We start from the raw sequence: 26,367 nt of genomic DNA on the forward strand, positions 1-26,367 counted from the left end.
CACTTTATAAATATCTGCTGACTGACTAGTTGACATGTATGAACTGATACAGAATGAAGTAAGAAGCCAAAAACTGATTTACAAGATGATCACAATAATATAAAAGAAAACCAAAAAGACTTCAGAACTCTGGTCAATGAAGTGAGCAATCATGAGTTCTGAAGGCTAGTGGAAACATTTTTGAGGGATGATGATGATGATGGTGGTGGTGATGATGAAGAAGAAGAATATTCCTTTGCCCTGAATTCTCTTCCTAAATTGAAGGAGACTTTCAAATGACTATTTAATAAACTCTAAACTAATTCAGGCCCAGAGCTGGTGTCCTCACCTCCAGAGGTTCCTCTAGATCTGCTTGCTCATTCAGTTTCTTAGTATAGGCATCACAGATACTGGTGGCTTGTACATATCCCCAGAGGCCATTAGGTAGACTGATCACAAGCTCCAGATTATTGACTTCTTTCACACAGCCCAGGAGTCTCACTCCCTCACTTAGAGCCTGGAAAAAACAGAAAATGACCATCACCTCATTGAGGCAGGAGGTAAAAGGGAGTATACAATAGTGGATCTAGAGATCCTATTATTCAGTCCCGGTTTTGGTCACTAACTAGATATGACCTTGGTAAGTAGACTCCACTCTGACCCTCAGTTTCCCCAGTGGTAAAACAAGCTAATTGCACTAGATAACCTTTAAAGTATTTTCTTTTTCTGACATTGTATGACTCCCCCCCACCCCAGCATTTTGGTGCATGAGATGGGTCAAGGACTTCTCCTGCTTTCTATACTTTATTTAGTAATGATATTGAATTCTAGGCAGAACTGTTACTGATGCAATTGGGATTACTGAAGGGGTCAGGAACTTAATAATTCTGTGGAAGTCAGAAGAAGCCAGTTTACTGGTCACTGGGAAACAAACCTCAACACTGAGTATCCCATGCTGTTCAGCTTCAGGTTTCCTGGTCTTTTTTTTTTCAACTTCTGACTTTTTATTTTTAGCAGTTTGTTCTTGGTTCCTTTTTCTTTTGCGGGATCCTTCTTCAGTAGGAATCTAGAAGAAAGCCCCACAAAAATCCAGAAAAGTCAGGGAAAGAAAACATAATGTAATTTTCCTTTTCGCTCTAATGGCAATTCATGCTGTTATCCTAATTCTTGAACCATAAACCCAAGTTCTTATTTCAATCTGACCAAGTGCTACATTCTCCCTGCCCAAGACAAAGACCTTCTCCTTGTCTACTAAGCTACTTTTCCTAATTTTCTTTAATCCTGGCCCTCATCACATCTCTGCTCTGCTCAAAGACCTTCAGGGGTTCTCTATTCCCCACTCCTAAATCCTCCTTTATATTCTGGCTCTAATCTTTATACTACTTTACCTCTTACTATCCCCCACCCAATTTTATGTACTCTAATCTACAGGTACAAGGCAGCTGGATTGGAGTAGGGATAGTATTAGGCAAAGATGCAGAGTAGACACAGGCTGGACTATTTAATACCAGCTTTTCATTTATATGTTCTTATGACCCTCCTCTAGTTTCCCTTCAACCTATCTCAAAAACAGTTGAAGAGTCACTTCACTTTATCCCTACTCTTCACCAAAAGAGCACCAGAATTTTTCATCTACAATCACAAATATCTAAAAACTAAGGTATAAAACCTGAGCCTCAAATACCAGTTACCTGGAATGGGGTGGTCTTTTTAGAGAAATTTGGCATACTGACACACACATACACACACATATGTACATATATATGTATATATATAAAATACACATACAGATATAACATTTTAGAAAAAGTGATCCATTCTCCAGTTAAGTCTTAAGAGCTCTATAGTCAAATAGTAATTGCCTGGACACAGACACCCAACTTACATCAAATAAGTTATCATGTTCAATTGGCTGCTGAGGAGCTTTTTTTGGATGTACTTTCTTTTTTGAACCTCCTCGAGGAAAGCTGTCTTCCTGGGATGTCATGTTAGTCCCTTAAAAAAAAAAAAGACAATAAATGATAGTGAAAAATAATGAGCCTCCTAAGCATTACTGAGTTAAAGAAAAAAATATCCAAGACTCAGAACCTCTGGATCCCAGGCCTGAAATAACTCAGGTTTTTGAAAATAATTGTCTTTAAGTAAAAAGCAAACAGCAATAGATCCTTAATGAACTGCTGCTGCTTGATCCCCTGGACCCCTCATAAAATGCTACTACCACATTATAACAGAACTCAGGGCAGCTAGGTGGTGCAGTGAGTAGAGCACCGGCCTTGGAGTCAGGAGTACCTGGGTTCAAATCCCACCTCAGACACTTAATAATTACCTAGCCATGTGGCCTTGGGCAAGCCACTTAACCCCACTGCCTTGAAAAATATAAAAAAATAAAATTAAAATTAAAAAATTAAAATTAAAAAAAGAAACCAAAGGGTCACTTTATAACAGTTACAGGCAAAATAAACCAATCTTCCAGGGAAGCTGGGTATGGTGATAGAGAAGTTCACTAAGGCAATCAATTAATACATATTTGTCCTGATTCTTCAACTTGATTCCTATCACATAGGAAGAAGAGTCAAACACTTGCTAGTTATATGGGAGTTCAAAGTCTAAAGAAAGAACTAATCTTTGGGCATTATGCTGGTTTAGGTACATCTGTAAAATAGGGATGATCAAGCTTGTATTCACAGAGTGATTGTGCCCATTTAAAATCTGTTATTCAATTGTGTCTTTATGATCTCAAGGATAGTATGAGCCAAGAGGTTTTCTTGACAAAGATACTGGAGTGGTTTGCCTTTAACTTCTCCAGTGGATCTTTCTGTCAGGCGATCAGAGGTTAAGTGACTTGCCCAAGGTCATATAACTACTAAGTGTCTGTGGCTAGATTTTAACTTGGGCCTTCCTGACTCTAGGGCCAGTATTCTTTCTATTGAACTTTCTCATTGCTTTAAAATTTACTAAGCAACACACACCTCATAGATTGGTTACTATGACAAGACGGAAAATGATCAAAGTTGAAGGAGATTGTAAAAACTTGAGACATTAACTGTTGGTGGAGTTGTGATCTGATCCAACCATTCTGGAGAACAATTTGGAACCTTGCCCAAAGGGTTATACTTTGATTCATCAAAAGCATTACCAGGTCTATATCCTGAGGAGATCATAAAAAAGAGGGAAAGATCCGGTTAGAGCAGAACTTTTTGTGGTAGCAAAGAATTGGAAATTGAGGGGATGCCCAGCAACTGGGAAATGGCTGAACAAATTGTGGGATATGAAGGTGATGGAGTACTATTGTTCTGTAAGAAATCATGATTCCCCTGGTCTTTAGAAAAATCTGGAAAGACATATGAACTGCTGCTGAATGAAGTGAGCAGAATCAAGAGAACATTGTACACATTAATAGCAACATTGTTTGATGATCAACTATGATGGACTTAGAACTCTCCTATTAAGGACAATGATCAAAGACAATTCTAAAGGACTTGTGATAGAAAATATTCACTTTCAAAGAAAGAACTATGGGGTCTGAATGTAGACCAAACCATACTATTCTCCATTTTAAAACGTTGTTTTATGCATTATGCTTTTCTTTCCTCTCTTGGTTTTTTTTCCTCTTTTGATCTTAGTCTTTTTTTCACAACAAGACTAATTTGGAAATGTTTACCATAGTTGTACATGTATAATCTATATCAGACTGCTTGCTGTCAAGGGGAAGGGGGAGGAAAGAAGAAATATGTAGAACTCAAAATCTTATTTAAAAAATTAATGTTGAAAACTACCTTTGCAAGTAATTGGGAAAATAAACTTATATTTAAAAAAAATGAAGTTTACACCCAAAGGACAACAAAAATGTGCATACCCTTGGATCCAGCTGGGTCTACTGGGTCTATACCCTGAAGAGATGATGAAAAAGGGCAAAAACATCACTTATACAAAAATATTCATAGCAGCCCTGTTTGTGGTGGCAAAGAATGGGAAATTAAGTGAATGTCCTTCAATTGGGGAATGGCTTAACAAACTGTGATATATGTATATATGTCATGGAACCCTATTGTTCTATTAGAAACCAGGAGGGATGGGAATTCAGGGAAACCTGGAGGGATTTGCATGAGCTGATGCTGAGTGAGATGAGCAGAACCAGAAAAACACTGTACACCCTAACAGAAACATGGGGGTGATGATCAACCTTGGACTTGCTCATTCCATCAGTGCAACAATCAGGGACAATTTGGGGCTCTCTGCAATGGAGAATACTATCTGTATCCAGAGAAACAACTGTGGAGTTTGAACAAAGATCAAGGACTATTACCTTAAATTTAGAGAAAAAAAACATATTGTCTGATCTTGCTATCTCTTATACTTTATGTTTCTTCCTTTTAAGGATATGATTTCTCTCTCATCACACTCAATTTGGATCAATGTACAACATGGAAACAATGCAAAGACTGACAAATTGCCTTCTGTGGGCGGTGGGGAGAGGGAAGTAAGATTAGGGGGAAAATTGTAAAACTCAAAATAGATAAAATGTTTAAAATTTTTAAAAAAATGAAATTTATAAAGGATAAGACAATGTGGACTATTAAAGTTATGTCTGGATTGGGAAAAGCCTCCATAGAGTCAGGGTCCAGTCAGACCTAACCCAAAGCCTCCAGAGAACAGGAGTCAACCCTCTACCCTCTAGGATCCTCAACAAGTTGTCAATTTTTCCACAGAAACAGAAAACATTAGTGATTTTAGACACATTAGAAAAAACATCCAATCTAAAATTTTTCATACAATGGGCACCCTCAAGCAGACCTGTGGACCCCTTCTCCCAAGTAAGGGGTTTAAATTTATAAAATAACTGCACAGGATTACAAAAGAAACACATTACATTGAAAAACCTAAACAAAAAAAAAATTTTTTTAAATCTACGGCCAGGGGCGGCTAGGTGGCGCAATGGATAAAGCACCGGCCCTGGCGTCAGGAGGACCTGAGTTCAAATCCGACCTCAGACACTTAATAATTACCTAGCTGTGTGGCCTTGGGCAAGCCGTTTTTGCCTTGCAAAACCTAAAAAAAAAAACCTAAGGCCACACACCGATCGTAAGTGAAGGGCTCCCGATCGCTCCAAGCCCTCATTTGGCTAGGGGGGCCCGAGGCCCGGAGGAGGAAAACTCCAGGCACAACAAACGTTGAGGCCTGGGCGTGGAGCCCGGCCCCGGGCCTCTCCCAACGCGGGCAACCGAACTCACCTGTCCCCGGAGCCGGCGTCCGAAGGGCGGGCCAGGAAGGGGAGCCCAGGACCAGGAGGATGGAGACCCGCTGAACTAGTTTTTTTTACCTCAGACCCACGTGGATCAGCACCTCCGCAGAAACACTTCCGGAAGTAAAACGACGAGTAAAACTACTTCCGGTCGACCGAAGTAAAGGGAACCGCAACAGAGGGGAGGGGCGGGAAATCTACAACGGAAGGACAGAGGCGTTCCAATTCTAGCCAATCAGCGACGAGATTTGTGTTCCTTTAGCCCAATCAGCGGGTGTCTAGAGAGAGGCAAGCTCTTCCGGGTCGGGGTTGGCGGCGGAGCCAGCGGACAGTGAAGGGCAGCGGTGGTGGTGGAGTCTGCGGTCGAGTGAATAAATTGTGGACGGTCTCGGGCTGCTCCCCTCTTCTTCCAAGGCCCTCGCACGGTGAGTCTGGGGTCCCGAGTCTGTTTGGGGCCCGGAGTACCGCGAAGCCTTTGGGAGCGGTGTAATGGCTGAGGCCCTCCCGCGACCGAGGCCGACTGGGGGAATGGGGCCTGGAAGAGAGAGGAGACGAAGGAAGGCAGAACCGGGCAGGATTGCGGAGCGGGGTCCTCCAGGCTGAAGAACCTTGTCTTGGCCTCTCGGTTCCCTACCGTGTTTACAAGAATCGTGCGCCCCAAGGGGTGGCCAGGTGGCTCAGTGGATAGAGCACCGGCCCTGGAGTCAGGAGGACCTGAGTTCAGATCCAGCCTCAGACACTTAATAATTACCTAGCTGTGAGGCCTTGGGGAAGCCATTTAACCCCTTTGCCTTGCCAAAAAAAAAAATTGTGCACCCCCATTTCTCCATCCTCGGCCTTTTCATTAAAATGTGTTAAAAAGAGGGCGAGAGGGGAGCAGAAGCTACAGGAAATGGGGCAGTGACAGGTGGTGAAGAATGGGGTCGATAGAAGAGAATGAGACAGAACTAAGAATCATGGAGTGTCAGAGCTGGTGGGGACCTTAGAAATAAATAACCTGTAGTCAATCAAAAGAATCCTAAGGGAGGGGAAAAAAGGGGACGAGTCAGCCAGGACACCTCAGGTACCAAAGAAGGGAAAGAGCAAGGACCAGGAGTGAGGAGGGGGAGTACAGGAGCAAACTAGTGGCTTCGAGTTTGAAAGTCAAGAGCTATAAGTTTGAGCACAGACTCATGCTTGTCTCTACCTTTTTAGCTTCTCCAGAACTAAGCACTTAGGGGTCCTTTGGATACAGAGGACTAAGAGAGAGAAGATCATCTGTCAGTGTAAGATACTGGACACAGCTTTCTTCCTGGAGCTAAAATGCCAAGCATTAAAGTGTTACTAGCAAAGAACAAAACTCCTATGGAGTGTACATTTGGCAAAAAAGAACATTTTATTTTATAAAGAATTCACACGGGTTGGGGGAAGAGGGATTAAAAAAAAGCAATACCAAGGACACTCTCAAGGTCTCTCTTAAGAACTTTGGAGTTTGTGCAGCATGAAGCTATATATTTTCCAACTTGATAATTCCTTATAACATTGGAATTCACAGGTCTGATTTGGAAAAATCAAAAATTTAAGATGGGATTCTTATATCCTAAAAATTCTACCGGAGCAGATAAACACAAAGCAAGTCAACCATAAAAAGATATTCCACATGACTGAGGGTAATTCGTCTTAGATTTTGAGTTGAAAGGGATTTCAATGGGGGCAGCTAAGTGACAAGTGAATACAGCACCTGCTCTGGAGTCAGGAGGACCTGAGTTCAAATGTGACCCCAGACCTTTAATAATTACCTAGCTGTGTGACCTTAGGCAAGTCACTTAACCCCATTGCCTTATTTAAAAAAAAACAGAAAATTAAATATCCAAAAGAAAAGACAGCATGTAAATGGATTGGGTCTCCAGTAATTTGAAAGACTTATAAAGCACAAGCTATATTATAGATTCTAGTAGTATAGTAACCAGATTGTAGTTATCGTAAAATCTTTAGTAGGGGCAGGATTAGAAATTTCACCTCCTTATTTTGTTATTGCTATTTAGAGTCAGGAAACCTGTTTTAGTCCCTCTCTTGCCATTTATAAATTTTGTGACTTTGAACAAGTTGTATGTAAATTATCTTAGCTTGTTTCATCAGCCATAGAATAACTATGATGCTTTAAGTTTTGTAATTCACCACGCACAAAGTCATCTCCTAATCTTTGTAACAGTCCTGTTCCCACTCTTCATGGCTCCATTTGGAGTTTTCTTGGCAAAGATACTGCATTTCCTTCTCCAGTTCATTTTACAGATGAGAAAACTGAGGCAAATTGGGTTGACTTGCCCAGGGTCCCACAGCTATTAAGTGTCTGGGATTATAGTTGAAGTCAGGTCTCTCAGACTCCAAATCCAGCCCTCTATCTACAGAATTATCTAGCTCCTTAACAACCCTGGGGTAGGGGCTATTAATTTCCACTTTGAGGCTGATAGAGCTTTGCCTAGTTCCTGAGGCTAGGGTTATCCCTATAATACTTGATAACCTTATTGAGCTATTGTGAGGATCAAGTCAATTAGTTATTTAATAGTAAGCAGCCTCTAAGGGCCAGCATTTTCCAAGTATTGAAGGTACAAAGAAAGCTAAACAATGCAACAACATGCAAGCAATTGTGTATAAACATGAGAAAATGTAAGGTACTTCGTATTAATCATGAAGTACTATAAAGATATCAGCTCATTATTTGGATTATAATGTACTCCCCTTCCCCACCAAAAAAAGTGTTTTAGGTACCCCAGTGTTAGAACCTGAAATAGTAGGTGAAGTGAGGCAGCAATGGATAGAGTGCTGGACCTGGAGCCAGCCAGATAGGTGTTCTAGTCGAGCTTTATCAGTCAAGTCACTTAAATGTCACTGTCTGGCAGTTTTTGAATATGTAAATGTTAGCTGTTATTAAGTTCTCCAAAAAAAAAGATGCTGTTCATTTAGTTGCTGTATTCAATTACATTGCAATAAATTTAACTTTTCTCAAGTCAAATTGGAGTCAAACCAATTAATTGATGGGTTTTCTTCATATTTAGGATATCAGTTATGGCAGGTCCAGAATCTGATGGTCAGTATCAATTCACTGGCTTTAAGAAATACTTCAATTCATATACCCTCAATGGCAGAAAGAATGTAAGTACTTGGTGGTTCAATTCTTTGAGTATTTCTTTTTTTAAGATATTTTGATGTAACATTTCTTTTCTGTTGCTTTTATTTAGTATGTACTGGCTACTTATGGAGGTATTGCTTTGCTCATACTTTACTTCAAGACAAGATCTAAAAAAACTCCAGCTGTAAAAGCCACATAAATGGTAAGATATTGTAAAAATACCACAAATTCGTTGTTCTGGTTCCTGAGTTAACTTTGTTTAATGTAGGTTTTCTGGAGTTTAGGTTATAATTGGTTAGGATATATTGCAGGTAACTTAAGAGGGCAACTTTCTTTTAGGGCATTTTTTTTTAAGAGATAGGAGTTTTGAACTTCACCTCACATATTTGGAAAAGTGATATTCCCTTAAAACTTTTAAACATTTATTTTGTTCTTTACTTTTTGTCTTTAACTTTAGCCTAGTTTTCAATCTCTTTACAATGAAAGTATCTATAGCAATTAGGTTTTACTAAATGCATTAATTACAAAGAACAGGCATGTTACATCTCTACTCATCCTTTCCAGCACAATTCAAATAACACTTTTCCCTCATCCTCTCAGTGCTTTCCACACCCCTTCCCTCCAAAGCTTATTGACTTGCATTTCTCCTGTATTGTTTTATATGTATCATAACCTCCAAACTTTATAAGGACAGAGTAGCATTGTATTCTGTTTGTACTAGGTTTTTAATGAATGTTTATCATATTGAATTCTCAATTTCTGTTTATATAATGTTACTTTTTTCCAAATATCAAATGATTAAAAATTTTGGGTTTTTTTCTTTTAGGAGTCCATTGTGTGTGTATGTGTGTGTGTGTATGTGTATACTTTGTCCATCAAGTTCCCTGGCTCAAGGACCTGCTGTCAACTTAGCATGTGATCTACAGTTCTTGAAATAAAACATGAACTCAGAAAAGTTGACTTGTTTTTATTTACAAGGTATCAAAAATATAAAAACTGTACAAAATACAACAAAGGCAGAAAACTGGCAGTGACTTGTCTGTCTAAATCTGCTTTTAGTTTCCCAAAGCAAGGCTCTGTATTGGAGGTAAGCAACTGAAATGTCTGCATTTGACTTCAAGTGTATTATATTTTATATGTCAGCTAACTGAAACCAAAGTTTAGCTCAAGGTCTTTATTCTGAGCTCCTTCCACAAAAGCTCATTTTACAATTTTCAAGGAGGGAATTAGGGAAACATAGGAAGTCACTTCCCATGTAAATCAGTACTTTATTATCTCTACATAAGAGAATTTATTAGTAGGAGCTATTCCTTCACTGACTTGAGAAATTCTCAGTTGCACTCAATTCATTACTCAGACTTCTGTGAGGTTTGCTCTTGAGGCCAAGAAGTTTAAGACTAGAACCCTGCTTATTTGATGTCTTCAGGCTGAGAGTATATATGATTGTTCAAGGAAACTCAAGGGTAGGCAACTGGTCTGTTACACTTAAGAAGTACCCATACAGGAATATACCCAGGTAGAGCTTCATCCAACTTAAACTTACAGTGGACACTAAGAGCTTTGTACCTTCAAGTGGGTAAAAATTATTGAAGTCAATAATTATGAGGGGTTTTTTAAAGAAAATAAATTAAGATGGAATTTGAACAGAAAATGCATAGTTTCCACATAATCCAAAGCACCGTTTTCTTTCTACAGCATCCATTTCATGCCTTGTATCCAACTCACAGAAAGTTAAATATGAAGTTGCTGTAGAAGTGTTGTCCAGTTTAGATTTCCAAGCAGCCTCCTTCCAGATACTTTTAGATAAGACACTCTTTGTGGCTTAAATGTTAATCTTTGAGGTATTTTACTTTTAGTATTTTTTTTCCAGTGAGTGGCTTTCAAAGTCTTAATACAGACAGTTATTGTGGACTATATGCTCCTGCAGCTAAAACCAAGTTTCTTCGAGTAAAATGGAGATGTACCACTGGTGTTGACTTGGTCATATAAGTTCCCAACAATAAATCCTGTGAATTTTCAGGCAAGTTTATATGTCCAGTGGCTGTAGTAAAGTCATCAGTCTCTAGGTCTTCAAATGCTTTTATAGCATCCCACAAACGAACTGTGTTATCCATTGACCCTGTGCAGAGAGTATATTTATTTATTTATTAATCACTATATCAGTCAAATTCTGACATTCTATTAAATTCTATATTTTTAACACTTTTAACAAAGTTATAGACGATGTAAAATTCAAGTAGAGTTGTACCAAAAAGTACACTCCATTAAGCAGGTTTAGAATTACTATGCATGAAAGCAAAAAAGAATGAAAGTTTTTTTAAATTAATCAAGACTCTGGATCTTTACTTTTTAAACAACTTAGCCTCCAACCCCTTTATTTTTAGTTCCTTACCTGATGCTAAAATTTCTCCATCTCTACTAAACTTAAGTGAAAATACTGTATTTGTATGGCCTTTTAATTCTCCAACCATCAAACCATGTCCAATATCCCAAAGAAGTACCCTGCCATCTGTTGCTCCAGTAGCCAGGAATCTTCCATTGGGAGAAAATGCCAAGGAATGAATTGTTCCCTATAAGGTAAAAGCACATGAAAATTTTTTTTAGAAAAGTTTCAAGTAACAAAATAGCAACTGAATGTTTTTAACTTCAAATAGTACAAAAAAATTGAAATCAAAGTATGTATTACTGACCATTTTTCTCCTAAAAAGAAATGATATTTTATCAATGGTTCAGTGGTTATAATTTACCTTATGTCCAGTGAAGATTCTTACACAGTTCCCATTCAAGACATCCCATAGCCTTACTGTTCTGTCTGCTGAACCCGTAGCAACATAATTGGAGTTTGGATGAAATCGTGTACAGTTCACATCAGCAAGGTGACCAGCAAATATTCGTAAAGGTTGATAATGATCTGTAGCCCACAGTCTTTAAAAAAAAAAAAGGCAACTTTAAAACAGATAATAAAAGGTAGGTGCCTCTCATGATTTACTGTCTCTGCCCTAGAAAATTGGTAGCATTTCTGATAAGGCAACATATGGTACATTAAAATGGTTCCACCATTCTGAAAAAAGAATCATGAGAAAATTGATAGAAATGCTTCACCTTTAACCCTTGGACCCAATTTTTTGACTACTGAGTATACTCCCACTAGGTCAAAGATGGAAAGATCAAAGTATTCACGGCAGTACTTGTGGTAGCAAAGCACTACAAAGTGATGCCTATCAAATGAGGCTGAACAAAGTGATAGAGGAATGCCACAGACTATTACTGCAATAGAAAAGGAAGAATTTGAGGAATACTTGTAGGAACTGATATGGAATTAAGCAGAACTAAAAGAACAATTTATAATAATTAGAAATGCCCAACTTTAAGTAACCATAAGGACTGATCTCAAACCCAGAGAACATAAAATGTATCTTTTTAGCAGAGGTGGGGGAATAAGGGCAAAATGTATTTACTTTTACAAATTGCACATTTTTACATTTTTCTGTTAAAAAAGTTTTGGGGGTGAGGAGGAAGGGAGAAACAGCAAATTCATTTTAAAAAATCAACTGAAATATCTTATTTTGTTCATATCAAGAGTTCCTTTTCTGTTTCATTCTACAAAAGTGATGACAGAGTGACACAATGATGGTTCAGACTGGGTAGAGTAGAAGTAACAGAAAAGGAGGGCTAATAGTTTTCACATAATTGCAAGTAGGACATTCTCATCCAAATCCAGTTACTGTTCTAGCACAGTACAAGTGATTAGAAATCAACTCTCTGTCAATTTACCATCCTGTAAAATAGGACTAACTCAGTTCTGTTTTAAGATTTGTTCCTTGAAGAACAATGAATGACTAAACCATGTGTGGGGAAATTCATGTCCCCAGTAAAGGTGGATCTTCCTATTTGACAAGTAAAATTTATAATCTTACCGAGCTATTCTGTCATGTCCTCCCGACACAAAATAGTATCCATACGGAGAAAACTGTGTGTCCCACACTGGATAGTTGTGTCCTTTATATCCTACCAAACAAGTGAATGTTTGAAGACTCCACAGTCTAACAGTGCCATCTTCTGAGGAGGAAAGTAGATAGTTTCTAAAAGGGGGAGGAGGGAAGAATAAATATGATTTCTCAATGCAAATTAATGTGAATGTTAGGAAGAGCTACAAAAATTTGCTGACACTGTTTCTAGATAGAATGCACAGTAAGTGCAGGAGGAGAAAGCCCTTTGGTGCCAATGCCAGCTATGCTATCAAAGTTGAACAACCAAGGGCAGTTAGGTAGTTCAGTGGATACAGCACTGACCCTGGAATCAAGAGGACCTGAGTTCCTCAGACACTTAATAATTACCTAGCTCTGGGACCTTGTAATCCCATTGCCTTGTAAAAACCAAAAAAAAAAAAAAAAAGAAAAAGCTGAATACCCATTTCATTAATATCTTTGTACTAGGTATTAGCAGCCAGAAAAGTTGGCAAAGCATTTTAATTATCTCATTTGAACTTACAAAAACAGGTAGGTACTGAGCTGAAGTAATTTACCCAGAGTCATAAAACTACTGTCTGAGGCAGAATTTAAACCCTAAATCTTCTTGAGTTCAAGTATGGTAGCTATATACTGACATACAATTGTCAGTGGTCTCCTACTTTGGTGGTCTTGCACTTTCTACACATAGTTTTTGTAAACTAAAACATTTATGAAAGTAAGCTCTGTTTTTGCCAACATTTATAGAAATACTAGTATGTTCCCATACTACCTTATGAAATATTAAAATTTAAATCTTCAGAAAACATTTTTATGGCTTAGCACTGAAAATAGAATATCTCCATAAGAAAATAACATTTTTAAGACATTTTATACCCAAGGCAAACTCTTGCCCACAAAACATTTTATTGACTGAGGGATTACGTTTTGAAAGACATGAGTTTATCTAAGTGAAAATTCTCAGCTAATCATACATTGAACATGTAACCATATAGAATGCTCTCAACCCAAGAGGGGGTAGCATCTAGAGATTGACAAAAGATGTGTTCAAATAATCAGATTTGGAGCTCAAGGAAACCTTAGATTGTCCCTCTCATTTTACAGATCAGGAAATGATCCCAGAGAGGTTGGGTGCCTTGCCCAAAATATAGTATTATATTCAAATAAGATTCAAACTCAGGTCTTCTGCCTCCAAATCAAGCAAAGAGTATTAGCTATTCAGTGTTTATTCCAACTGGGCTTTGCTTTTTGTTTAAATCATAACTCTTAAAATAGTATTGAAAAAATAATTTCAAGTTACTTAACACCATTTGCCTTGCAAAAAAAAACTCAAAAAAAATATTTTCATTGATCTTCCAATAACAACAGGATGAAAGATTCAATCAGGTACAATTATGTCCATTTGAAAACAAGGTATCAATAAAATATCAGGTATCAATAAGGAAACTTGTAAAGACAGCAGTACTGAGATGTAGCTCAACCCAGTTCAGTATGACCATCAAATAAGTAATCAAAACAAAATTCCCTAATTCAGAGAGTTTTGTGTAGAAGAAAATGTTCATAAGGCCCTTTGTAACCTTCAAAGTGCTACTATATATTGGGATGATTTATGAGTGCTAACTGGCCTTACTCAAAAGCAAATGAAAAGGGATAAGATGAAGAATTTTCAAATGCATACTTTCCATGACAACTTGTGAAGAGCCACCTTCAAGAGATTATTATTACTATTCCATTGTATGTTTTAATTGTTATTCCTTGGGGCCCTAAAGTAAATTAACAAAGGGCAAGACCCTTAAAAACTTTTCAGTAACATCTTAATTTGTATAGTGAAGCTTTAGAAAATATTCTGCCCAACCATAACTTGATGCTACCTTATTTACCTTTTCTTTTTTTCATATTTTACCTGTCAGGACTGAAGCTTGCACCATAAACAGGCCCACTGTGACCATACAGAATCTTCAATTCACTTGCTGTTTTCTCATCCATGATTCTTTCTAAAACATCATCTGATTCTTTGTCTATAAGGCTGAGATCTAGGAAAAAAATTCCACACAGCAATAATTTAATGGCATTCAAAAAAAATGACTAACCACATCATAATTTAACAGAATATGTCACTTATCGTTAAATTAAATAGTATGTTAAGAATTTTTTTTTTTTTTAGTTTTTGCAAGGCAATGGGGTTAAGTGGCTTGCCCAAGGCCACACAGCTAGGTAATTATTAAGTGTCTGAGGTCGGATTTGAACTCAGGTACTCCTGACTGCAGGACCGGTGCTCTATCCACTGCGCCACCTAGCCACCCCCATGTTAAGAATTTTGTCCAGTATTTTACACTAAAACGCTACCACCAGAAACCAAATTCCCTTAAAATGAAGCTTACTTTCTTTCACTTACAAAAGCATCTCTTTTTCTACATTAAATGAAAGCCCTTAACAAAATTTTATATGATCTTCTGGTGTTATACATTCAAAAAATACAGGAAAAACATTAATTTATATCTAAGTGGAATAGAAGTTTATGGCGATGGCCTTAAGATCAGAACCTAGTGTACCTAGGGGTTTCTAGTAGTATAAATAAGTCATGAAAATGAACAAGTCATAATAAAGCATCTCTCTTACCTGTTGCTGTCTTCACACTACGAAGCTTTTTAGGAGTCACAGACCACACTCTGACAGTGGAGTCAGCAAAACCTCCTGCAATCAGACTGGAATCATCAGTGACATCAACTGCTGTGAGACCCTGTCAGTAAAAAGGAGGAAATCATAATGCAGTTACTGTACTTATTTTATACTGAAAAAGTGTTAATTTCCTTCTATCTGCCATGCATTTTACTGTAGGAAGAGAGGTACTGAGGGCACTAAAAATAAGATGTCTGCTCCCACAAAGTTTTTGATTTAAAAAGGAACAGTTAAGTAAATGCATCTCATCTCTACCTATCCAAAACAACTCATCTTTTCCCAAATCAACCCCTCTTCCAAACTTCCTTCTTTCTGTCAAAGTTCCCACCATTCTTCAGGTCTCCCTGCTTTGTCCTTAGCCCTATCTTTAATTCCTTCCTTCACAGATTCAGTTGCCAAATATTGTTTTTTCCTTTCTCAACATCTTCTGTAGCTGACTCCTCTCTGCTCGTACAATCACTATCTGAGTCTGAGCTCTTCTTCCCTCTAAATTGGGTTCCTGTTCCAGCTTCCCTAATGAGTCTCCCTGGTTCAACGCCCTCCTCACCCCAGTCTTCTGTACAAGGGATCAATCAACAAGTACTTATTAAGAATGGGGCATACAATTGATGGAATGAATAAGTCCATTAAGGTTGATCATCACCTGGACCCGCTCATTCCATCAGTGCAACAATCAGGGACAAGTTGGGGCTCTCTGCAATGGAGAATACCCCCTGTATCCAGAGAAACAACTGTGGAGTCTAAACAAAGACCAAGGACTATTACCTTAAATTTAGAAAAAAAAAAACTGATATTGTCTGATCTTGCTATCTCTTATACTTTATGTTTCTTCCTTAAGGATATGATTTCGCTCTCATCACACTCAATTTGGATCAGTGTATACCATGGTAAAGATTTGCAAATTGCCTTCTGTGGGAGGTGGGGGGAGGGAAGTAAGATTAGAGGGAAAAACCATAAAACTCAAATAAAATCTTTAATTAAAAAAAAAAGAATGGGGCATACAAAGACAAAGATGAAGTCAACTCCCTGCCTTCAAGGAATTTACATTGAAGAAAGACAGCATGTAAACATATCAAGAATATTCAGAACATGAACAGAATGAATTTATAAGGCAGTGTTCTACATCTTCATGCTGCAGAAGATGGTGCTTGAGCTGAGCTATAAAAGAGATCAAGGATTCTAAGAGGTGTAAGTTGGGGGGGGGGAGAAGCATTCTATTCATAGGGGACAACTAGCATGGACATGCTGAGCCAGGTGACAGCACCATATCTGAGGACCAGCACAGCTGACGAAAGCAGGAGATGTCTGGAAAGGCAAGAAGAGGTCATGATTTTCTTTATGAGCAGAACTAACCAACTCACTGCTCTCCTACTCAGTAAATTCCAGTATCTTCCTAGCACTTCTAGAATCAAATATCAACTTTTCTATTAAATTTTTAAAGCCCTTTACAGCCTTTCTGACTTCATATTCCTCTTTCTTTATCCTTCAATCAAATCGACCTTTATCTAGTCCTCAAAAGTAAACACTCCATCTCCTGTCTCTACACTGTTGCACTGTCTCCCACACCTAGAATGAATGTACTTCTACACCTTCACCTCAGAAAATCCCTCACTTTCTCCAAGAAACAGCTCAAGCACTACCTTTCTATATTAAACCTTTCCTCCACCTAATGGGTTTAGTAAATGCTCGTTGATTGACTAAAACAGATAATATAAAGCAGGATAGGTACAGAAGAGGAGTATAAAATACAAATAATTGGCACTCTATATCTGGAACCACTACCATTAAATCCTATGAAAACAAATGATCAAAATACAGTGGCTGCTACCTTATTAATTTTGAGAGTACATGAAAAAGAATTCTCCTATTATTAAGAAACATTAGGGGGGAGCAGTTAATTAGGACACTGGCAAGTCACCTAACCCTGTTAGTCTCAAAAAAGAAAAATTAGATAGGGGGTGCAATGGATAGAGCACTGGCCCTGGAGTTGGAGTCAGGAGTACCTGAGTTCAAATTTAACCTCAGACACTTAATAATTACCTAAACTAACACTTAGGTGTAACTGCTGCAAATCAAAAACTTTCCAAGGAATTTTGCGTAGTTTCTATTTCTATCTTTGTGCTGTCTTTAATGAAATCATATTCATATGTTAAGTCAAAGAGCAAAGTTAGATTTTTTCCCCCAATCAAGTTTTAAACTTATTTTAACTATATTTCACAGGCAATTTTTCAAAATCAGTTCATACTATTCTATCATGAACTTCTATGAATATTTCACTAACCTGATAAGCATTAAGGAATGTATAGAAACAGATAGAAGGTAAACAATCTGGACCAAGACGGACACGTTTTGTAGTTTCTTTCATATTCATTATCTTATCCAACTTATCGGAATCTTTCAACTCAGGAAGAGGAATTCTATTAGAAAAAAAAGAGCAGCTTGTCATATAATGTTTCAGTATTAGTAAATATGAACACCCTCATGGAAGATTCTGTCTGGTTGCCAAAAGTTCTCTCTAACCTGTTTTGAGGTGGAGCATTAGGATCTTGTTTTTTGCTTTTAGATCCCATACTATCTTTTTTGGGTTTCTTTTTTTTGGGCTTTCCTTCCTCATTCTCCCCTTCTTCATCTTCATCATCCAAAGGAACTTCAATTTCTGGTTCTTTTAACAAGCCAAAAAAAACCTACAAGTCATAAGAGCAAATATTTCAAAAATAGATACACTTTCAGGCATTTTTCCCACTAATGCACAGTGAAGATGCTGACAAGATCGCTAATGTTTAAAACAAACTATGTATACCATTCTTTAGAAAACAAAACATCCCTGTCACTGTAAGATCACTTCACTGTGAAGCCCCCAGCTACTCTCAGATTTAGCACAGTCCCCAGCACTCAGCAGTTGCTCAATAAATGCTTATTGACAAACTGATTGGTTAAAAGAATGTGTGAGCTGATCCATTGGAAATGCTCTGGATTCTGATTCTCTGCATGATACATGTCCCAGGACTGAGCCCATACCTTTGCCTTATTTGCCTCTCGCTTTGCCTCTCCGGCCAAACTTCCCACCATAGCATCTATCTGTTGCTTACTCCGAGGCATCCCATCGAAGATGTCAATGTACAGGTGCTCCTGGACTATGTTCCATATTTGGTTGTTCTGTTTCTCCTGGAGATGTCTTTTCAAGAGTTGATAAGAGTCACGGGAAATGCGCAAAACAAATTTACTTGTTCGAAAGTCCAACATGGTCTCATTCCCTTTCATGTGCTCCTTTTTGGTAAGGCTAGATAACACTCGCAGATCATCCTGATAATAACATTCCTGATCGCCATGAAACCTATTTCAATTTTTAAAAGATTAATTTTAATAACTAGCTTTTTCTTCATTATCATTATGGTATTTGCCTCCCTCCCATATATCCTGAAGTAATATTGCTGCACCTTCAAAGTGGTCTGCTGCTAAATAGGGATTAACAGAGTCATTTTATTAAGAATAAATTTCATCTTAACTTATTTTAATTCAATTCTTAAATTCAGTCATTAAGACTCTATAGAATAATCATTTCAACTACCAATGAAATGCACAATATAATTTCAAAGAGAAAAGGAAATAATATATGTTATTGAAACTATAGAAAAGAGAAGTGCAGCCATTATTTCAATATTTGAGGTTTGGGGGATATTCATTTTAATAATAGTAACTTTCCTTGGCATTTTATAGGTTATCATAGTGCTTTTGCATCTCATTTAATCCTCAGGATAATCCTGTAACAAAGGAAGGACAGGTATAATTATCTCCATTTTACAAATGAGGAAACTGAGATCCAGGTTTGAGTGACTTGCCCACAATCACATGCCTAAGAAGTGGCAAAGCCAGGCCTTGAGACTCAAACCCAAGTCTCCTGATCCCAAGTCAATATGCTTTCTACTACAACATAAAAATGAGTATTTAAAACTGGGTTAAATAAATACTTTTCAAAATTTTAAGTATTTGCTTACTATATGAACTACATTAAAAATCATCATTTTAATATACATATTATGGCCTTTGAGAGCCATTCCATTTCTAAATTTATGATTATAAAATGCTACAGATTAAAAAAAAGAATTAAACATGCAAAAAGCAATTGAATAAAGTCTTCTGGTCTTAATAAATCCCTGTTTTTCTATCTATAACTCTCAAATATAAAAACTTGTACATTAGCTACATTTCATATCATACTGAGCCATAAAAGTTAAATTAAAAATAATTACACTATCTACCTCACCAGGTTGTTATAAAGAAAAGACTCTGCAGAACTTAAAGGACTACATAATGAGCACCAATTTTTTTAAGGGTACTCAAAGGCAAAAATCTAGAAACAGGAACATTTAAGGTTAGGTTTTAGCTCTGATTCACAGTTCATTGATGACTGGAGTGTTCATTCTTCCATTAATTCATTTTCATTATGTTAGAAGAGCAGGGTTTTCTGTTCTGGTTATTTTTTAATAGAAGGGATTTGGTATTTTGCCCAAGCTTGATGTACAGCAGCCACATGCAGGTCCAGTCCTAATACTATTGTTAGAGGAGTTTTGACCTGCTCAGTTTGAGTGGGATCAGTTTACCACTCTCTATGCAGTCTGATAGGCCATACCACTCACAGGCTCATCATATTGGGCCTAATCTACAACTAGTCCAAGTAATCCAACAGACTCACAGACTTCTGGGTAGCTGGGATCATAATTGGCACCACATTCAGGGAGATTGGGGGTGGGGGAGGTGAATTATATACAATTAAAATACAATGGCTGACCTTTTGGAGCTTAAAATCTAGCAGGAGGCAAAGTATTGCATACAGAGAATCCACTTTAAAGGTTCCTTCCAGGACTGAAATTTTATGACACAGAAATAGGTAATGCTATCTAATAATAATACAGTAATTTTAATACAGAAAAGAATAATAGCACTAAATAGGTATAAAGTATCATATGAGATCAGAGGATGTAAAGATAATTTCTGACTGAAAGGACAGCATTTGAGAAAAGGGCCAGGGAAGGCTTTCTAGAAGTAGCCTTTGGTCTGTTTATTTCTCTTCAGGAATAGGTAGTATATAAAAAGGCAAAAAAAAGAGGTGGAGGAGGGGTGTGTATGTGAAGTGACAACAGGCATTCTACATGTAAATAATGGCATGAACAAAGGTATGTATGTATGTATACAAGGAACAGGGAATGGCTCCATATAGTTATAGTGTTACTATATATTGCATTGGAATGAATTGGAAGTGAGTAATGAGAAATAAGGTCTGAAAGATAAAAAGTGCTAGGTTTTAGATGACTTTTAATAGCTAATTAGAGACTGGGCTCTATAGGCAATATGGAGTCACTGATATATTTTGAGTGGAGGACTAACATGAACAGATCTGTGCAAAGATGAATCTGGTACTGATGTGAGAGATTGGCAGGACAAAAGACAGGAGGTGGGTAGGGGATCAGTAGTCCAGGAAAGTAATAGCAAAAGATTGCTCTTGGGGAGTAACAATTGGAACAAAAAGAAGGTTCATAAGATGATAGGATTCAGAACTAGAAAAGGTCTTAGAGATCAGTTCATGCAGCACAATCCCCACCCCCCCACCCCCGTCCTCCGTTCCCCCCAACCCCCATGACTAGGCCATCATGGTCCTAGAAGTACTGAGAAACAGAACAGGGATTCAAGAGAAGTGTCTTATCTTATGACAGCTACATCTAAAAGTCTTGGTGACTGATTAGACATGACAGATGGGGAAGAAAAGAGTCAAGAGAACACCAGAAGATTTCAAGCACTGGTGGCTAGGTGAATGGTAGGGTCACTATAGTAGGGAAGGAGTTAGTTTGGGAAAATAAGTTCTGGTTTAGACAAATTGACTTTGGAATACCAACAGAACATTTGTGATTAGTGACACATTACTCTTCTTACTAAATACCAGATGAACTCTGAAATTTGGTCAGAAGCTTGGCTAAGATTAGAAGTTTCAACCTCCTAGGCAAATGGGTGGAGGTTGAACCATCAGCTCACAATCAGGTCAGCAGAGTGCACCATTCATACTTGCATCCTGGGTCCAAAAAAAAGTACTGGCAAGTACAAATACAAGGCAAGGAAAGAGAATTCCTTATTCTGTTCACTTACCCAGAAGAACCTGAGGAGGTTGCAGTAATAAGAGATGAAAAGAAGAAGAAATTGCTTAATGATTGGAGTACAATAAAAATAAATTCTTGGAAGTAAACCCCAGTCACTGGTAGATTAACTTTCTTCTACATTTTCGGTCGTGCTACAGTATTTAATAATAAAAGATCAAAGAAATATATTTTTTGTGAGGAATCCTGCTGAAGTACAAAGAGATCTAGACTAGGAGCCAGGAGACTTGAGTTCTAATCCTGAATCCTGCCACTAACTAGACTTGTGATATTTGGCAAGTCATTTAAACCTTCTGGATCTCCAATTTACTCATGTAATTAGAAAAAGGCTGGGTTGGGTCACTTCAAGTGTTCCTTGCAGCTCTGAAATTTTGTAATTCTACAATATGATATATGGATAACCTCAAGTACAATGACATTCACATACTTCTCAAAGAATGATTTTGCTTCATTTTCATGCTGATTGTAGACTAATTCCAAGTACATATGTACAAATAGAGGATAAAACAACTGAGATAATTCTGCTCGATGACAGTCCAGGGAACATTCGATGAAATGTTTCAGTCCACTGTAGTACTCTTCATACATTGCTGGATCCCCCTGCTGATTGTAAGCGGACAACACTGCACTGACATCAGGCTGGTCTTCCACAGCAACTACTCCAACTGCAAAAAAAAAAAAACAAAAAAAAAACAACCCTTTAGGGAATATGAAACACTAGGCCACCTCTGGCATAATGCATAATGTCCAGGGGTGAAGCATGACTCACATCTATTCCCTTATCCTTCTCTTCCCCTCCCCCAAGACACACACAATGACTTGGAACTTGTTTATGGGCCTTTTCATATCGCCACATATGGCTACTATCAAATGATTCAAAAACAAATAGCAAAAAATAAAATAATTATTAATCTGGAATGATTTCATTTTAAAATTTGACCCCAGCGCTCTTTAAATTCTCCTGGCATCTGTCCTACTCATATAGATCCAGGATGCCTGGCAGAGAAAGCCACTTGGGCTTCAGCCTCCCCTTCAGACTAACTTCCCAGGATGCCCTTATGAATTCCACATTCCAGGCAGACTGGTCTCCTGGCTGTCCTCAGAATTCAGCATTCCATCTCTCCTCCCAGGGCCTGGAATGTACAGCTACTTTACCTCCACCTCTAAGAATTCTCACCTATTTCTATTCAAGTTGGAACATCCTACTTGATGTCTGTACTAATCTCTGTAGTTTTTTTGTTTTTTCTCCTTCCTCTAATCATTTTAAGACTTATTTAATCTGTTTACTTATCTTGTAAAGGCAAGGACTGTTTTGATGGGGGGAGGAGAAGGGAATAAGATACTAGTACCTAGCATAGGGCTTTAAATACTGCAGATGATTAATAAATGTATAATTATTTTCTATGTGGTCCCCTCAATACTTAACAGGTCCTGATATGCAGTAGGTAATCAAATATCTAGATTAAAATGAAGTAGTTTTGTCAATCAACAAGAATTTATTATATGTCTAACAGGTATAAAGGCACTAGAAATAAAAGAAAAAAACAATGTTAACTAACAATCCTTACCTGCAAGAAGTTTACATAAAATATCATATAAAATATTAACTTATTAGCCATGCTATTCTCTCTCTGGTAAAGAGCAAAGACATATACTTTTAACTGTCAGACAAGCTTCTCAGAAAAATCAAAGTTTGTCTCTTGAAAACTTAATGTTGATTCTTTTATATCAAACATGAATCATATAATATTAAAAGAGTAGTTTAGGGGCAGCTAGGTGGGGCAGTGAAGAGAGCACTGAGCCTGGAGTGAGGAGTTCAAATCTGTAGTTATCAACACTTAAAAGCTGTGTGACCCTGAGCGAGTCACTTCAACCTGATGACCTCACCCCACCTCCAACAAAAAAGCAGCTTCCAAAGAGCTAATCTATCAAGTGCACAAAATTCATATATTTGCCACCTAAGACCTTGGGTATATGACTGCTGCTCCCTGAGTTTTATTTTTCAGATTATAAAATGAGTTTGAACTTTCCAATATTTCTTACACGGCTAATCCCATGATTCATATAATTGTAAACTAACTTAATAAAAGGAACAAAAATGCCATGGTCACTTGAAACCACTATTAGACTTCCAGGGAATAAATTGGTCTGGATGACTTACTTCAAATACTTTTTTACATGGGTTTTGAAACAACTATTTAAGCAACTGTTTTTGCTGACTTCTGTCTTAGCTGCCTTCTGAAAAGGTAAGGCTGCCAGATAGAGTTGCAGCTATGAAAGCTATCTAAAAGCTTTGCTCTTCTAAGGGATGGGTTTTGCAATATCCTTATTCCCTTCCCTTCCCTTCAAAGTTAACAGAAGAGCCAACTTCTACTGTCTATCATGGGGCACTAGCTAGGTGGTACAGTGAGTAAAACACCAGCCCTGGAGTCAGGAGGACAAGAGTTTGAATCCATCCTCAGACATTTGACACTTACTAGCTGTGTGACCTTGGGCAAATCATTTAACCCTGACTGCCTCCCATCCAGGGTAATCTCCAGTCCTCCTGATCCATATCTGGCCACTGGACCCAAGAAAACATCAGAGGAGAAAGTAAGGCTGGTGACTTTGAACAGCACACCCTCATTTGGATCCAATTTTCTTGTTTGTCATGGCATCATCTACCTGAGGTCCTTAGAGAATGAAGGGCAATCTTACTAACCCCCAAGAAACATTCCTACAATGTTATGTGCTTGCCAACCTTCCTTCCCCTTCCCCCCCAAAGAACTAGAAAACTTTCCAATTTTAGATCTCTCTTTAAAGACCCTCCCCACCCTTGGTCCAGTCAGACCGATCTTGCTATTCCTATATAATCTTTGCTTCTAGTCGATATTCTTTCCCCTCTCACTCTCCTGGATCAAACTTAAACTTCAAGGTCCGGCTCAAATCTGATCTCTTCTACCAGGCCTTCCTAACCTCATTCAAGTGTGAATTCCTATAGCACCAATTTTCTATAGCACTAATTCAATAGCTTTATCATATATATATACCATAACAGTCAATAATTGTTTATTAAGACCCTACCACATAGGGGCAGCTAGGTGGCACAGAGGACAGAGAACAGCCCTTGAGCCAAGAGTTCAAATGCGCCTTCAGGCACGTGAAAATCACTAGCTGCAGTGACCTTGGGCAAATCACTTCACCCCATCGCCCCACCAAAAAAAAAATCCTACTTCAGGTCAGGAACTATGCTAAGCAAGGGGAATGAAAGAAAGACAAAGGGGAAGGAATTCAAAACTAAAGGGGGGAAATTGCAAACAATACGTCCAAAGAATAAATTGGGACAAAAAGTACTGGAATTGAGGGGAAACTGAAGCTGGATCCACCTTCTCTCAGGATTTGTAAATTCTCCTTTATTTCTTATGCAAACTACACAGCAGCCAGGGAAAAGCTACGCGCGGCCAGCACCGGGCCGAATGAAAACCAGGCTCGGGCTAGCGTGGAGCCCGGGAGCCGGACGGATGGGCGGGAAGACACAAGTGGGCACGGGATGGCAAGCTCGGGGGCACACCCACGCGCCTCCCGCGGTCCTCCCCATCCCGCCCCTCGGGCAGCGGGCAGCCCGGCAGGGGCGGAGGCCGTGCCCACGCGCCGGGCGCGCTCCGGAAAGGGGGCGGGCTGCGGCCGGAGAGGCGGGCCCAGGAAATTCAAACCAACCCCGCAGAGGCGCGGGACCGGCACCCCTGACAGCTGGCCCCGCTTCCCCGCCGCGCCCCGGGGCCCGCCGACCCACCTTTGGCAGGAGCGGCCGCGGCGGCGCCGGCGCCCGAGCTCCCCGAGCCGGCCGCGGAGGGCGCGGGGCAGGCGCCGGGGCCGGAGCCCGAGCCGGGGCCGGGGCCCGGGCCGGTGGGGCCGGCGGCGGCGGCGGCGGCGGCGGAGACGCGGCTCAGGAGCGCGCCGGCCGCCTCGGCCCCGGGCCCGTCCGCCTCCCCCAGGGCGCCGGCTCCCGCCGCCTCCTCCAGGAGCCGGGCCTCGCGCCGCAGGATCTCCTCGGACTCGCGGAGGTTGCTCCGCCGCAGGAACTGCAGCACGGCCAGCAGCGTCTGCCGGTCCTGAGAGGCGACGCCCTCGGCGGCCTGAGCCCCCGCCGCGCCCCCCGGGGCCGCTGTCGCCGCCGCCGCCGCCGCCGCCGCCGCCGCCCCGGCTGCCGGGGGAGCCGCGGCGGGCTTCGGCGTCCCGCCATCGGCGCCGGCTGAGGACGCGCCGCCGCCGCCGCCGCCGCCGCCGTTGTGGCTGCCGCTGTGGCCGCCGCCGCCCTCGGCCGGACAGTCGGCCGGCGGCGCGGCGGGGAGCGCCGGCGGTGCCTCCGGGTCGGGCTGGACCGCCACCTCCGTCGGCTCCTCCGCCAGCGCCGCCATCTTGCAGCCCAGCTCCCGGCCTGCCGCCAAGCGTGGCCACCTTTCCGCCGCTTTGAGGGCGGGGTGGAGAGCGCTTTGCGACGGCACGGGCGGTGCTTTACGGCAGTCTGGGCGGCGCCGGGGGCGGGGCCCTCTAGAGGCGGAAGCGCCGCGCGGCTGGGGAAGGAGCCGGGGCCGCCCGTGGTCCTCACCCTTAGCGGGAAAACTCGGGCTTCGCCTCTGCGGAGAAGGAAGCCCGGCCCGGTGCGGCCAGGACGAGGGGCGGGAAGCCGGGGGCAGCCTCCACCTCCAGCCTCACCTTCATCTTGGTGTCCAGCCCATCCAGGTGCTCGTGGCGGGCAGGCCGCTGGGCCTCGAAACACCTTGCGAAGCTTTGCTCTCCTGTTAACCGTAAAAACAGAAATCTTAAAAATACGGAGTTGAAATAAAAAATGCCGAAAGTAGAGGTTGAACATGGAGCTTTCCCTCTAACCTATTCTGGTAATGAGGGGGCTCAGAAGACTTACAGTACAGCAAGGGGAAACTTCCCTGGAGTCCATTCGATTATTCTACACCATCCTTCCACAATGCTACATTTTTCAGACTTTTCCCTCTTTTTGATCAGAGATGACGTCATTACTGCAGCTATAGAGCAACGAAAGGAAAAAAAGTGAGAGGCATATTGGAGGGAGAGATAGCAGGTGGGGGGGGCGCCTCAGGATGGAAGATGCACTTACAAAGTTACAAAGATCAAAAGAGGACAGGCCCCTTGGTTTGAATAACCCAGATAATCAAGAAGCCGGAGAGGAAGAAAGTGGATAATAACAAATTCTGGCCCAAAATATTTCTTCTTTTTCTGATGTTTTTT

At 40.1% G+C, this 26,367-nt stretch overlaps 3 protein-coding genes across 3 annotated transcripts in view; 1 reads left to right on the forward strand and 2 right to left on the reverse strand.

Moving 5' to 3' along the window:
* The window catches only part of PDCD11 (programmed cell death 11), a 47,860-nt gene extending 42,511 nt beyond the window's left edge, over positions 1-5,349 (reverse strand). Inside the window, exons 1-4 of the mRNA XM_074233794.1 lie at positions 5,211-5,349; positions 1,865-1,974; positions 914-1,045; positions 329-496 (exon numbers count right to left, since the gene is read on the reverse strand). Of these exons, the coding sequence (XP_074089895.1) occupies positions 329-496; positions 914-1,045; positions 1,865-1,966 (402 nt within the window). The 5' untranslated portion in view covers positions 1,967-1,974; positions 5,211-5,349. The remainder of the gene's footprint in view (positions 1-328; positions 497-913; positions 1,046-1,864; positions 1,975-5,210) is intronic.
* Positions 5,350-5,508: 159 nt separating this feature from the next.
* Positions 5,509-9,285, forward strand: ATP5MK (ATP synthase membrane subunit k). Its single transcript, XM_074233798.1, has 4 exons — positions 5,509-5,646; positions 8,257-8,353; positions 8,440-8,532; positions 9,157-9,285. Exons 2-3 carry the CDS (start codon positions 8,267-8,269, stop codon positions 8,527-8,529), a joined length of 177 nt encoding a protein of 58 aa, XP_074089899.1. The 5' UTR covers positions 5,509-5,646; positions 8,257-8,266; the 3' UTR covers positions 8,530-8,532; positions 9,157-9,285.
* TAF5 (TATA-box binding protein associated factor 5) lies at positions 9,282-25,520 on the reverse strand. Its single transcript, XM_074233797.1, has 11 exons — positions 24,896-25,520; positions 21,551-21,788; positions 17,996-18,311; positions 17,498-17,661; positions 17,259-17,394; positions 14,918-15,038; positions 14,202-14,331; positions 12,248-12,412; positions 11,078-11,255; positions 10,723-10,900; positions 9,282-10,449 (listed from the first exon to the last, which is right to left on the reverse strand). Exons 1-11 carry the CDS (start codon positions 25,518-25,520, stop codon positions 10,232-10,234), a joined length of 2,469 nt encoding a protein of 822 aa, XP_074089898.1. The 3' UTR covers positions 9,282-10,231.
* Positions 25,521-26,367: the final 847 nt, after the last annotated feature.

This window comes from Macrotis lagotis, chromosome 4 (genome assembly GCF_037893015.1).
Source record: "Macrotis lagotis isolate mMagLag1 chromosome 4, bilby.v1.9.chrom.fasta, whole genome shotgun sequence".
In the NCBI taxonomy this organism is placed as follows: domain Eukaryota; kingdom Metazoa; phylum Chordata; class Mammalia; order Peramelemorphia; family Peramelidae; genus Macrotis; species Macrotis lagotis.

Excerpts from the sequence above, each read along its gene's own strand:
- ATP5MK (XM_074233798.1), top strand. The coding sequence starts at position 8,267 with ATGGCAGGTCCAGAATCTGATGGTCAGTATCAATTCACTGGCTTTAAG. Across the intron at positions 8,354-8,439 it reads CCCTCAATGGCAGAAAGAAT|TATGTACTGGCTACTTATGG; the intron begins GTAAGTACTTGG and ends GCTTTTATTTAG.
- TAF5 (XM_074233797.1), bottom strand. The coding sequence starts at position 25,520 with ATGGCGGCGCTGGCGGAGGAGCCGACGGAGGTGGCGGTCCAGCCCGAC. Across the intron at positions 17,395-17,497 it reads AATGCTCCACCTCAAAACAG|AATTCCTCTTCCTGAGTTGA; the intron begins GTTAGAGAGAAC and ends TTTTTCTAATAG. Across the intron at positions 12,413-14,201 it reads GCAAGCTTCAGTCCTGACAG|AAACTATCTACTTTCCTCCT; the intron begins GTAAAATATGAA and ends TCCCCCTTTTAG.